Consider the following 12,200-nt stretch of genomic DNA (forward strand, 5'->3'; position numbering starts at 1 on the left):
CAGACGTCATTTCACCCCCCCCCCCCCCCCCCCCCACATGTGAGCACGTCCCGAAGTGGGTTCTTCTTTTGTACGGTCTTCCTTTGTACGTATCAACCCCACAAATGAGTTAAACTACAAACAAATAAGAAACAACCTATCAATCAATCAATGCCAGGAATGAACCGTGGTGGCTCGATAAGGTATTATGTTAAATTGTTAGGGTAAATAAGGGAACTAATTCTCTTGTCTTTAATCTTGGTTTATGAAATTAGAAGAAGCTTGATATTTGGGTAACATAAGAGAAGGATGAGAATCTCCGGCTGTTTATTGAAAGTAGACGGTGGAGAGTGAAAAGGCAGATGGCACGTAGGAGAGAGACTGCTTTTATCTCTCTCTTCCTTTTTTTTTTGCTCTGGGATCTCTCTCTCTTGCTTTTTTTTTGTTTCTGGCTTTTTCTCTCTCTCCTAAATTTCCGTTAGGCTGCCCCTGTTTCTATAAGTAGCCCCGGTGCTAAATCCTCGGTCCAGTGACTCCAGTCAGTCTCTCTCTATTTCTTTATTCTGCCTCTCGTTGTCCTCTACCTCTTTCTAAGCCGGAGCGATCGTGCGAGGACGGTTTCCGGCATAGTTTTCCGTTCAATTGAGGTAAATCTCTCTCATTTCCGGTAGATCTCTCTCTGTAGAGGTCTCGCGCTCTTCGCTACTTCGGCTTGTAGCTAGGGTTTCGGATTCCATTCTTCGTTTATTTCCTTCCATTTCCCCCCATTTTCCCGTTTTCTCTTCTTATTATCGGTACGGAGTTAAGTTTTTATGTGCTGTGATTTTCTCTCTGTTTTGGAGTTGCATGGAGGTTTAGGGTTTTTTTGGTTTTGTTTTCGGTGCCTTTTCTTCTTAGTCTAAACTGCTTTGGGTTAGTGAGATGGAGAATGTATGATCGATGACATGCATTGTGCGTTTAGGGGGTTCTGTGTTTTGGGATCGTGTGGTCTCTCCTCTATGTTTGTATGCGTTTTTTTTTGTTTCGTGTAAGTATTGGATGGAAACTGTTCCCTGATCTCTTCTTTTCGTTTTGCCTGTTCTGATTGTGGTTTTCATTTAGTGTCGATAGTCGGATGCTTTCGTTTTATGCGGCAAATGTAAAAGTATTTTCTTGTTTAGAAGGAAATTTAGTGAAGATGGGTGTGGTAGTTTCCATTTTTGTTGGTGAGTTTGCGGGTATTTCTCCACGCAGACGCCACATTTTGTATGTTTATCTTCAGATATGTTAATTGGGTTTTCTTCCTGGGGTTAATTGAAGCAATACATGCTGGGAAATTTCTTGTCCGTTGCCTTGATCAGTATTACCTCGTGGCAGAAGTTTTAGGTGTCGTTATTGTTGAGAGTTTGCTCCTTTTCTTATTCATTTATCAGTTTTCTTTTTTTTTTTTTACTGATTTTCCTGTTTGAGTTTTTGTTATTTGGGTTTCAATGGTTTGTAGTTCTGACGGCTTGCATGAATTGGATCGTCTTGCTTGCTTGGTTGGAATAGTAGTGTATATGACAAAATGGCAATTGTTCTTGGTTGTATTGTATAGTTTTCTTTTTAGGTATTTATCTTGTCAATATCTCATTTCACTTTAGGGTTCTTCATTTGGTTGCCTTCCTTGTTTTTCTTTTGCATTATTTGCTATCAGTCTTCCTGTATGTGTATTGTTTGCTTTTTCCTATCCTGATGTTTTTTTTGTCTTTCATGTGCTTGTCTTAAATTTTCTTCGTCGATACAGTGAAAAAGGAGTACCGTCATGCCAAGGCGTCAGAAGACTGAAGGTCCGGGATCCTCGAGTGGTGAGGGCTCAGACCCTCAACCTCATCGTAGCCCACAAGGAAGCAGACCTGCAGTGCCGCCAGTGGAGCGCCCCATTCCTCAGCAAACAGAGCCCTATCAGGGTCGGCGTAGGGCTCCCCAACAGCCACAACCCCTGCCTCCATATCCACAGCAAGCATATGCAGGCCGTGAAGCTGGGGTGCATCAGGGACCGGTTCCCCACTATTCTGGCCCACCATCACATAATCCTGGCGGGCCCCCTCAGTCTGGTGGCAGACTACGCGGGGGCGGTGGAGGTGACCAGCAGGGTCCGCTCCAGTCTCCTCTCATGTCCGGTTCTGCTGTCCGCCTGCCGGCGGTGCTTCCCGATCTGCGCCAAGCTGTCCATCAATATGGTACCAGCGCCCCCAACCCTCGGTTCTCACAGTCTGCTGGTCTGCAAGAACCTGGTTCCTCTGCTGCTGCATCCAGGCTGCCGGAATCACAGCCCATTCTGGAGCAGTTTCAGCAGCTTTCCATCACTCCATCGGAAGTTTCTTCCGAGCTGGCAGCGCCACCTTCTTCAAGCAAAGGGATGCAGTTCCCCCTTCGTCCTGGGAAGGGCCAGACTGGAATCAGATGTATCGTGAAAGCTAATCATTTCTTCGTTGAGCTTCCTGATAAGGATCTTCATCAATACGATGTAAAACTATCACTATAAAGCATTTTCAGTTTTCTTCTTTTTTATTTGAAAACTCTGTTGATTGTTGAATTTACATAAAACAGGTTTCCATCACACCTGAAGTTACATCAAGGGGTGTCAACAGGGCTGTAATGGATCAACTCGTGAAGTTGTACAGAGAATCTGATCTTGGTAAGAGGCTTCCTGCATATAATGGTCGGAAGAGCTTGTATACAGCAGGGCCACTTCCCTTCACATCAAAAGAGTTCATGATTAATTTGATTGATGAAGAGAATGGGATGGGACCCCCACGGTATGCTATTCACTTTACACTTAATTTGCTTCTTCATTTTTTTTACTATTCTTTATTTTTTATCTTGTGTGGTTTAACACCAGAGCCAGTTTGTCTGTCTTTTACCTTTTTCCTTCTTTCAAAAGTTTGATACTCATTTTGTCTATTGGTTTGTTAGCTTACATATTACTTACATGAAAGTGACTCAGCAATCTATGTGTAAGTTGGATCTACTTTAACTTTGCCTGTATGCTTGCAGAAGAGAGAGGCTATTCAAGGTTGTGATAAAGTTAGCTGCACGTCCTGACCTGCATCATCTGGGTCTGTTTTTGGCTGGCAAGCAGGCTGATGCTCCCCAAGAAGCCCTTCAGGTTCTGGATATTGTCCTGCGTGAGCTGCCAACAAATCGGTAACATTCCATGCAAAGTGAAGTTACTTTAATTCTTGGATATCTATCCAGCATGAAGTGGTTAATCTATTGATAGTGGGAAGCAGGTATTCTCCTGTGGGAAGGTCATTCTATTCACCTGATTTTGGGAGAAGACATCCAATTGGTGAAGGGTTGGAAAGTTGGAGGGGCTTTTATCAGAGCATCAGACCCACTCAAATGGGTCTCTCTCTTAACATTGGTATGTGTGAATCTTATTTTGTGATTTTCCCCTTCTTGTCATTGTTCTTGTTCATTCCACGAATCCATTTCCATCCCATGTTAAATGCCGTTTTTGCTGTTCTTATTATTGTTTGATGTTGTTTGTCCTGCAGATATGTCTTCAACTGCCTTCATTGAGCCCTTGCCTGTGATTGACTTTGTTACTCAGCTGTTGAACAGGGATGTTTTGTCCAGGCCATTATCTGATGCTGACCGAGTGAAAGTATGCAATCAGTCCAGCTTTTCCTTTTTTATGTTGAGTGCTCTGGGATTCAGGTGTTTGTTGCTGATGTTGTTTACCTGGAAGTAAGGGGGGCAGTTAGCTGAACTGGCCCCATCTTGACCTAGCCATATTCTTCAGGCTGAGTCTGGGTATCCAAAATATTGACCCAATTAAGTTTTTCATTGGTTATGGATGTAGCTGTTCTATTCTATTTAAAAAATAAACTGACCCTGCCAAGGGCTGTGGTAATGCAGCTACTCAATATATCAATTCTGAAAACTGCAAAAAGTACGTATGTCATGGTTAACGATAATGATGTTTGAGAAAATGTTGATGTTCAAAAAGAAGCAAAAAAAAAAGTGCCCTTTGACCTTTTAGAAAAAGGGTTGGAGAGCTAATCCTACCTGGTTGAGCCTCTAGGGCTTCAGTTACGGCCAATTCGAATGATAATTAGTCTTAATGATATTGGTGCTAACATTGCTTGTAATATGGTGGTTAACTTTCATTTAATTGCATGTAGAATAGTAGCAGTGTTTAAGGGTGTCTTTGGCCAGTTGTTCTGTTCTGTTAACTCTGCTGGTCATACACTGAAGTCAGGGATTTTTTTTTACTGCTTTCAAAATGTTTTGCTATATTTAATCTGGCTATCAGTTGTTATTTTATCCAATTTGTTGGTAGAAAGTAGAACATTGCTAAAAAATAGTTTTGTGCTATGTAATGCATGTGATTTTGTCTTGCTGAATTTTCTAAAAGTGCTGAGTTTACTCATAGTTTAGTGGCTATATGTCTGAATTGTTTCAGGTGTATCTACGTTTTCGCGGGTTGATACTGTTTGGCCATATTTTTAGTTGTCGAATTTTCTTGTCAAATGAGAGCCATCCACCCATGGGCATTCCCAGCTTCTAAGACCCATGTTCTAAAGTTAGTTTTGAGTCTTTTGACATCTCACAATTTTCTGTGGTTCCCCTGATGTTAATGGTCAAGGCAAATCTTAGCATATAACAAGTATAAAGTGGCTTTGTTGTTTTTCATCCAGTAGTGGAAGTTTTGAAATTTTAGTACAACTTTAAGCTTGTACTTCTTGGTTTCTGATTCATGTGAGCTTAACTGCATGCCTTAATCAATCTCAGATCAAGAAGGCTTTAAGAGGTGTTAAAGTAGAGGTGACTCATCGTGGCAACATGCGCAGAAAATACTGCATTTCGGGTGTAACTTCACAACCGACAAGGGAGTTGACGTAATTTGCCCAAACCTTTCCAGTTCCTTCCCTCAATCTTATGTTTTTTATTCGTTTGGCATATTTATCCATCAAGAACTTTGATCACATAAAGATGTTAAATTGTATTACTTTTAGTTATGTACTTGTCATATTTTTTCTTTTATTTGTAAGTTCACCTTTTTCTTTTTACAGCCGGGTCTGTCTTGGCAACTGATATTTATCTGTTTCTTTCTTATTTGGGAGCAGGTTCCCTGTTGATGATAGTGGTACTACAAAGTCTGTTGTTCAATATTTTCAAGAGACATATGGTTTTACCATCCGGCATACAAATTGGCCTTGTCTGCAAGTTGGAAATCAGCAGAGACCAAATTATCTGCCAATGGAGGTTAAGTTGTTTAAAGCACTTAACAATGTGATTCATCTCAATTCTATTTTTTTTTTCAAATTTTCTTGATGATTTGTCTTGGATTGCAGGTCTGCAAAATAGTTAAAGGCCAAAGATATTCAAAAAGGCTGAATAAGCGCCAAATTACTGCTTTGCTTAAGGTTAATTGCCAAAGGCCACATGATCGGGAGCTCGATATTCTTCGGGTGCTGCATTATATCTAATACCCTTCTCTTATGGATAATACTTTGTTGCAAGATTATTGTGGTTTAATGCTGGCAGGATGGCCTTAAGTGACAAGTTGATTGACCTTTTTCATTATAAAGTCTGATGGTCGCTAGTCGCTACTCAGCTGTTGCATGAACATAGTTTTACAGATAGTTTCCTTTTGCATAGTTCTAATTTATACTTCATATGATGTTTTTTGTATGTGCTTTATTGTAGACTGTCGGTCATAACGCTTATCATGAAGACCCTTATGCCAAGGAGTTTGGCATCAAGATTGATGAGAAACTTGCTTCAGTTGAAGCTCGCATCCTGCCTGCCCCTTGGGTAAGTGATGAGTATGTTATGTGGATAGTGGAATCTTTGTTTATTTTATGTTTTTGTACTTAGTATCTTTGTCTTGTAATTTCTCTTGTGGTGCAGCTTAAGTATCATGACACGGGTAGGGAAAAGGATTGCTTACCAAATGTGGGCCAATGGAATATGATGAATAAGGTAGAGCCTTGTCTTTGATAGTTGCAGTTATAGTTCTATCCATCTTGAAATTTTCTCTCCTAAATTTTGGCAGGTTTTCTTACATGGTTACCCTATTAGGCATTAAAATAAATACTCTACCATAATTTTTGCGCATGAATGGTTACAAACTGCAGTATGACTAACGTTTTGATACATCTGTTTGGCCTTCCAACATCGATATGCTTGGACATGTAGCTATGTCACATGGGTACGGGTGCGGGGGTGCGGCACTTTCAAAAAACTTGGGTGCGGTGGTGCGGCAAATATATATATATATATATATATATATATATATATATATATATATATATATATATATATATATACCCCGGCACGGGTCCCGCTGCGCGTTCAGCGGGCAGGGGTCCAGGGGGGGGTCTATGGGGGGTGCACACTCGCGTTGCGTCGCGTCGACGTGGGTGCGGCACCCGGTTTGCCGAGTCCCTGTGACAGACATGTAGCTATCGTGGTGCCTTCAATTTGTTGTTGGTTCATGCTTGTCCGTACACAGAGACATATTTCATTTTGTCAATCTTCTGTATCTGAGAATTTGCTGCAAGGCCCTTTGTTTATTTCAACCTATCTGTGATGTTGAACCTGTGAATTTTTCTTGATTTGAGAAAGAAAGTTTACCTCATGTAAATTCAAGTGTTTTTCCTTTGGAGGCAGAACTGACAGTCGAGGGTGTTCTACAGAATTCAGCTCAACAGGCTGATATCACTTGAGAGTTGAGGGAAGAGTTTTAGTTTTTGATTTTTGTTATTCTGAAGCTGGCCAATCTTTTATGCTTTATTCTTTACGTTGCTGTTTCAGCTGTCCTGCATCATAATATGTGCTGCCATTCTGTGGCAACCATAGAAATTCTGCTAAAGGATCTAGTTATCTTGCAGAATATATATTGCTACTAATTTCACCCAGACATTGTTTAGGTTGTCCTGCACAATGCTTATAGACTTTTGAGGTGTTCTTATGTTTTTTCAGAGGGTGGGGGTTGGTTGGTTGGTTTGTGTGGTTGCTACGATCCTGTATGTTATTCCATGTTTATACATGATCTATGCTGTTGTATATCCTTAACATAGGATCCTATATGTATATGATAACTGGATTTCTTTTTCTAATTTTATGCTTCATATTAATAATTGCAGAAAATGGTCAATGGTGGTACTGTGAACTACTGGACTTGTGTAAACTTTTCACGGAATGTGCAAGATAGTGTTGCTCGAGGCTTTTGTCAAGAACTAGCCCAGATGTGTCGGATTTCTGGAATGGTATGATAGGCCAAGCCATATATGTATTGGTGATATCCTCGGGGGGGGGGGGTCCTGGGAAATATTTATTGTTCATTAGGTCTCTCATTAGTGGGGCTAATTCTTTGTGTCTGCTTAATCTTTTTTTTTTCCCTTGCCGTGCAGTTGTTCAATCCGGAACCCATACTTCCTGTATACTCTACGCTTCCAGATCAAGTGGAGAAGGCTCTAAAATCACGGTACCAGGAAGCTGCTAACATCCTTGGCGGCAAAGAACTTGAATTGTTGATTGCTATTTTGCCTGATAACAATGGATCACTTTATGGTATGAACCATCTTTTTGGTTTAAACAATTTATTCTTTTAAATGCCATTGGCTCTTACCGTTAATCTTGCCTTTTGCCTTTGCAACGATGGTATCTTGACTTCCAACTGAATGTGTTATTAGGGGATTTGAAGCGGATCTGCGAGACAGATCTTGGCTTGGTGTCACAATGCTGCCTTACAGAGCAAGTGTTCAAGATGAGTAAGCAATATCTTGCAAATGTTGCTCTTAAAATTAATGTAAAGGTAATCCTTGGAGCTGCTTGAATTGTCTGACCTATGTCAACAATTTTGATTTAGATGATCATGTGGATCTGTTGCCTTTTTAATTTTTTGTAAGGTTGGAGGCCGAAACACTGTCCTTGTTGATGCAGTGTCAATGCGTATCCCTCTTGTCAGTGATAGACCTACAATAATCTTTGGCGCTGATGTTACACATCCTCATCCTGGAGAGGATTCAAGCCCCTCTATAGCGGCTGTAAGCTGAGAGTTTGTTGTGGAATGGATTTTAGATATAGTTTCTTATTTCTTCTGTTTTCCTTATGTATCTGTACAATGTTCTCTATTTCCTTTTGTTGTTTCTTCTTGATCTTGCATTTCTAATGTGACATGACATAATGTCCTTGTAGGTTGTCGCCTCACAAGATTGGCCAGAAATTACCAAATATGCTGGTTTAGTATGTGCACAAGCACATCGACAGGAACTGATACAGGATCTTTTTAAAGTCTGGAATGATCCTCAACGTGGGACTGTCACTGGTGGAATGATTAAGTTTGTGATTTTCTTTTTCCTTTTTCAAATTTATGTATATGCTAAGTCGTCATTTAAACTCCATTCTGTGATGGAATGTTTGAACATCTCAAACAACTAGTTGGCTGCCCATCTGATCATATTTACATGTTTTTGTTGTTCCAATGGAGATTTGTTGAGCCGTTTGAACTCTAAACAGTGTTCTCTTTGCTATTTTGTTTGTTTCAGGGAGCTTCTTATTTCTTTCCGAAGAGCAACTGGTCAGAAGCCACAGCGAATCATATTCTACAGGTACCTTTTATCACACTTGTTCACTGTCTTGTTGATTAGATGTATTCTGATAATCTAGGCCAACTATGGAACTTCTAGGGATGGAGTTAGCGAAGGTCAATTTTATCAGGTGTTATTGCATGAATTGGATGCTATTCGGAAGGTGATATGTCTTCTACCTGAGTATATTTATATATATATATATATACACTCTAAATGCATCTTGCTAAATTGTACAGAATGTTGTGTTTGCAGGCTTGTGCTTCTCTTGAGCCAAATTACCAGCCTCCTGTTACTTTTGTCGTGGTTCAAAAACGGCATCACACAAGGTTGTTTGCTAATAATCATAAGGATAAACGGTCAACTGATAGAAGTGGAAATATACTGCCAGGTATATATAGCAAATAGTAGTATGTGATCGAATTTTTTTTTCTGAGCTGAGAATACAATTTGGTGATAGTTCAGAGGAAAGTCTCTTGGAAACTAGTAATAATTTGTTTTGTTTCATCTTCCCAAGTAAATGTGGTCTATTTCAAGCAAACTAGTGTACTTGCCAGTTGGCAATGGACCTAGCATCCTATACCCGTATCTGTGCGTGTATAAAGTGTAGCTTTCTTTTTCTATTTAAATATGAATTGCAATTTGTTTTCAATTTTCTTATGAAGTTAGGCATTTTGTCATGCCTGTTGACGCCTGGTGTGGGTGGTTGTCCTAATAAATACATTATGACATATTTTGCACCATTATTGCAGGAACTGTCGTGGATTCAAAGATATGCCATCCGACTGAATTTGACTTTTATCTCTGTAGTCATGCTGGCATCCAGGTAACGTTTTACTTTTGGGCAAATGCATGGCCTGCTTTTGTGAATATGGGTCTATATTTGCTTTGATATATGGTTATCATTGCCTGATTGTTGTACATCATGAATTAACAGGGAACTAGTCGTCCAGCTCATTACCATGTGCTGTGGGATGAAAACAAATTTACTGCTGATGGGCTTCAAACCCTCACCAACAACCTCTGTTACACGTGCGCATTCATGCTTATCCCTTATCTGCATGCTTTTTTTGCTTGGCATTGGCATTGACATCGGCAGGTTTTTGAAAAAAATGAACCTTTTCATGGGTCTGCTCTTGCTCAACCTATTACACCATATACAAGGTCATAAGCATCTTCCCTCACCGCCCAAAACAGTTTCATTTTAGTTCTCAGGGTACTTTGCTAGTCAAAACCCATCCTGTTGTGATTTAGTTGCACCTAATCCTTGCCATGTTGGTCACCTGAACTTGATGTGTTGTACTTTTATGGGTTTGCTAAAGCCAGTTGACCATGGCTGCACTGTTGGATGGTGGACTATTATGTGTCCGACGTATACAAACACTAGTTGACAATGTCCACTCTTGAATCGGTTGTCTTTCTTACGAATGATTCTGCCCACATTGGGTTAATCTTGATACTTCATTTACTAAGATTGTTTTTCTTCTTTTGCAGCTATGCCCGGTGCACTCGCTCTGTTTCCATAGGTAAACATTTATCACTAGAATGCCATTTATGTGGCTTAAATGTTGCGTAATATTTATCTATGCAATGGCAATCGTATGTATTGTATTAGACTGACCAGTTACGTATTATATTCGTGATGACAGTGCCTCCTGCGTATTATGCACATCTCGCTGCCTTCAGAGCACGTCTCTATATTGAACCAGAGACATCCGATAGTGGTTCATTGTCCAGTGGGAAGCCAGGGAGGGGAGGTTCTGGAGGTGCCAGAGCTTCAGGTTCACGGGGCAGCAGCACCCGTGTTCCTGTAGGCTCCACCGTAGTACCTCTGCCTGCCCTCAAGGAGAACGTCAAGAGGGTGATGTTTTATTGCTGAAAAAATTTAGTTGGTCAAGGGCATGGTGGTGGCCTTACAACACTCGAGTTTTCAGGATTTTGTCCGCTTATTTTGTGTTTTGCGTGGATTCTAATTAGTCATGGGGGTGATACTTGAACAATTTACATCTTCCGTTTGATTTCCTTCCTTTCATTCTCTGCTTATAATTTGGACCTTCTTGTGCTTTGCTTTGGTTATATGAACATTCACAGCTTCCGTTTGATTTCCTGCTTCCATTGATTCTGTGTATTTCTGATCTTCATATGTTTTCTTTTGTTTTTTTCTGATGCCTCGAGCCTTGTATTAAGCGCCGGCTGGTAGATCTAGTTAGGAATCTGTAACAGATCGTGGAAAATACTAGTTAGTGGAGTCATCCATGGTTTGTGTAATTAATAAAAGTAATGCACATGAAGAAATTGTTTTATAAGTTAAATGCTGATCCATAGCTCTTATATTCTTCACCTCTGGAATCTGGACTAATCACGTTTGCTGTAGAATTAATAAAGGAAATTCATAAGTTTTCTTACTGATCTGATTCTAGACTTTTGTGGGCGTTAGAGATCTGATGTGGTGTGGGGGCTATGCCAGGATCCGAGGTTTCTCAAATTCCCTCGGTCTCAGACCCATCATATAAAGGGGAACAAGAATGAAACTCTGATTCTTATTTTTTTTGTGTCAAACACTGAATCTTAGAATGGCTAGAGATCCAAATGTTTTGGAGGCCTTAACGACCGTTTGTTACATGCTCTTTCCTCCGAAAGAGAGGCTCTATTTTATAGGAAGTATGACTTCTTTCCTACACTGAGTGAAACAAATGTCTATGAAATGTATATACCAGTTGAACAATTATACCATTGGGTTTTAAACATGCAAAGTCCCCCCCCCCCCCCCCCCCCCCCCCCACACACACACACGCACGCACACACACACACACACAAGGTGACGTCTGCTTTTGTCATATAAGCGGAGTCCCCCGTTGGTATATGAGAAGCATATGGTACGACCTACGGAATAATTTTTCATAAAGCAGTTTTCCTTTCAAAAGGGGCGTGCTTTAAGGCCTGTTTGGAATCTCGACGCTGGGATGGGCGCTTATGCATTTGGTCTTCTGAGGCACAGTCTTGGTCAAACGCCCATGGTGGTTGCATTTGGAATCTCGGCGCAAAGTTGACATTTATGTACTTGGGATGAGAAGTGGGGCTCTTTCTCTTTTGTATTTAGACTAAAGGATGGATTTGGCAGCTACACCACTTCTTCAAATGCATAACTCTATAAACTGCTAATGAGAGGCCTTCATAGAGAATACGAATCTTTTGTGACAACAATGTCAAAACCGTCGGTTCCTGCATATAAATATATTGCCTCTTCTTCAAAATCAGGAAGAGAGGAACATGCTCCATGAACTATTGCAAAAGCAAATGGCTTTCAACAGTCAAAATACTTCAAACCACAAAAAATGGAATGGTGGGAAGCAATTTAAGTTTAATTCCAAAGGCCAAGGTTTTGTGCAAAACAAAAATGATGAGAAGAAAAATTTCAGCAAAATGAAAGACAAAAAGAAAAAGAAGATGGTGTCATGTGTCAGATATACAAAAAAAAATTAATCAGCTTTGAAGTGTTTCAATCGGTTTAATAATGCCTATCAGGTGGATACAGGAGTTACAACGCATATGAAAGAAAACTTAGGTAAATTGCTTAACCTGAAACCATATACTTGAAAAGAACTTGTTATAGTCGGCACCGGTAAAAAAAAAAATGTTAATCACACATATTAG

At 40.2% G+C, this 12,200-nt stretch overlaps 1 protein-coding gene across 1 annotated transcript; it reads left to right on the forward strand.

Annotated features, from left to right (window-relative positions):
* Positions 1-377: 377 nt before the first annotated feature.
* LOC149832743 (protein argonaute PNH1-like) lies at positions 378-10,649 on the forward strand. The gene is made up of 23 exons (XM_090014687.1): positions 378-626; positions 1,745-2,467; positions 2,551-2,759; positions 2,998-3,147; positions 3,234-3,367; positions 3,501-3,610; positions 4,741-4,847; positions 5,076-5,214; positions 5,304-5,420; positions 5,659-5,766; positions 5,863-5,934; positions 7,101-7,223; positions 7,368-7,527; positions 7,650-7,771; positions 7,866-8,003; positions 8,155-8,297; positions 8,505-8,567; positions 8,646-8,709; positions 8,802-8,937; positions 9,299-9,372; positions 9,484-9,578; positions 10,041-10,072; positions 10,196-10,649. The coding sequence occupies exons 2-23, from the start codon at positions 1,763-1,765 to the stop codon at positions 10,423-10,425; spliced, it is 3,231 nt and encodes a 1,076-aa protein (XP_089870813.1). The 5' UTR covers positions 378-626; positions 1,745-1,762; the 3' UTR covers positions 10,426-10,649.
* The last annotated feature ends 1,551 nt before the right edge of the window (positions 10,650-12,200 follow it).

Source organism: Nuphar pumila, chromosome 7, assembly GCF_984573655.1.
Source record: "Nuphar pumila chromosome 7, dmNupPumi1.hap1.1, whole genome shotgun sequence".
Classification (NCBI taxonomy): Eukaryota; Viridiplantae; Streptophyta; class Magnoliopsida; order Nymphaeales; family Nymphaeaceae; genus Nuphar; species Nuphar pumila.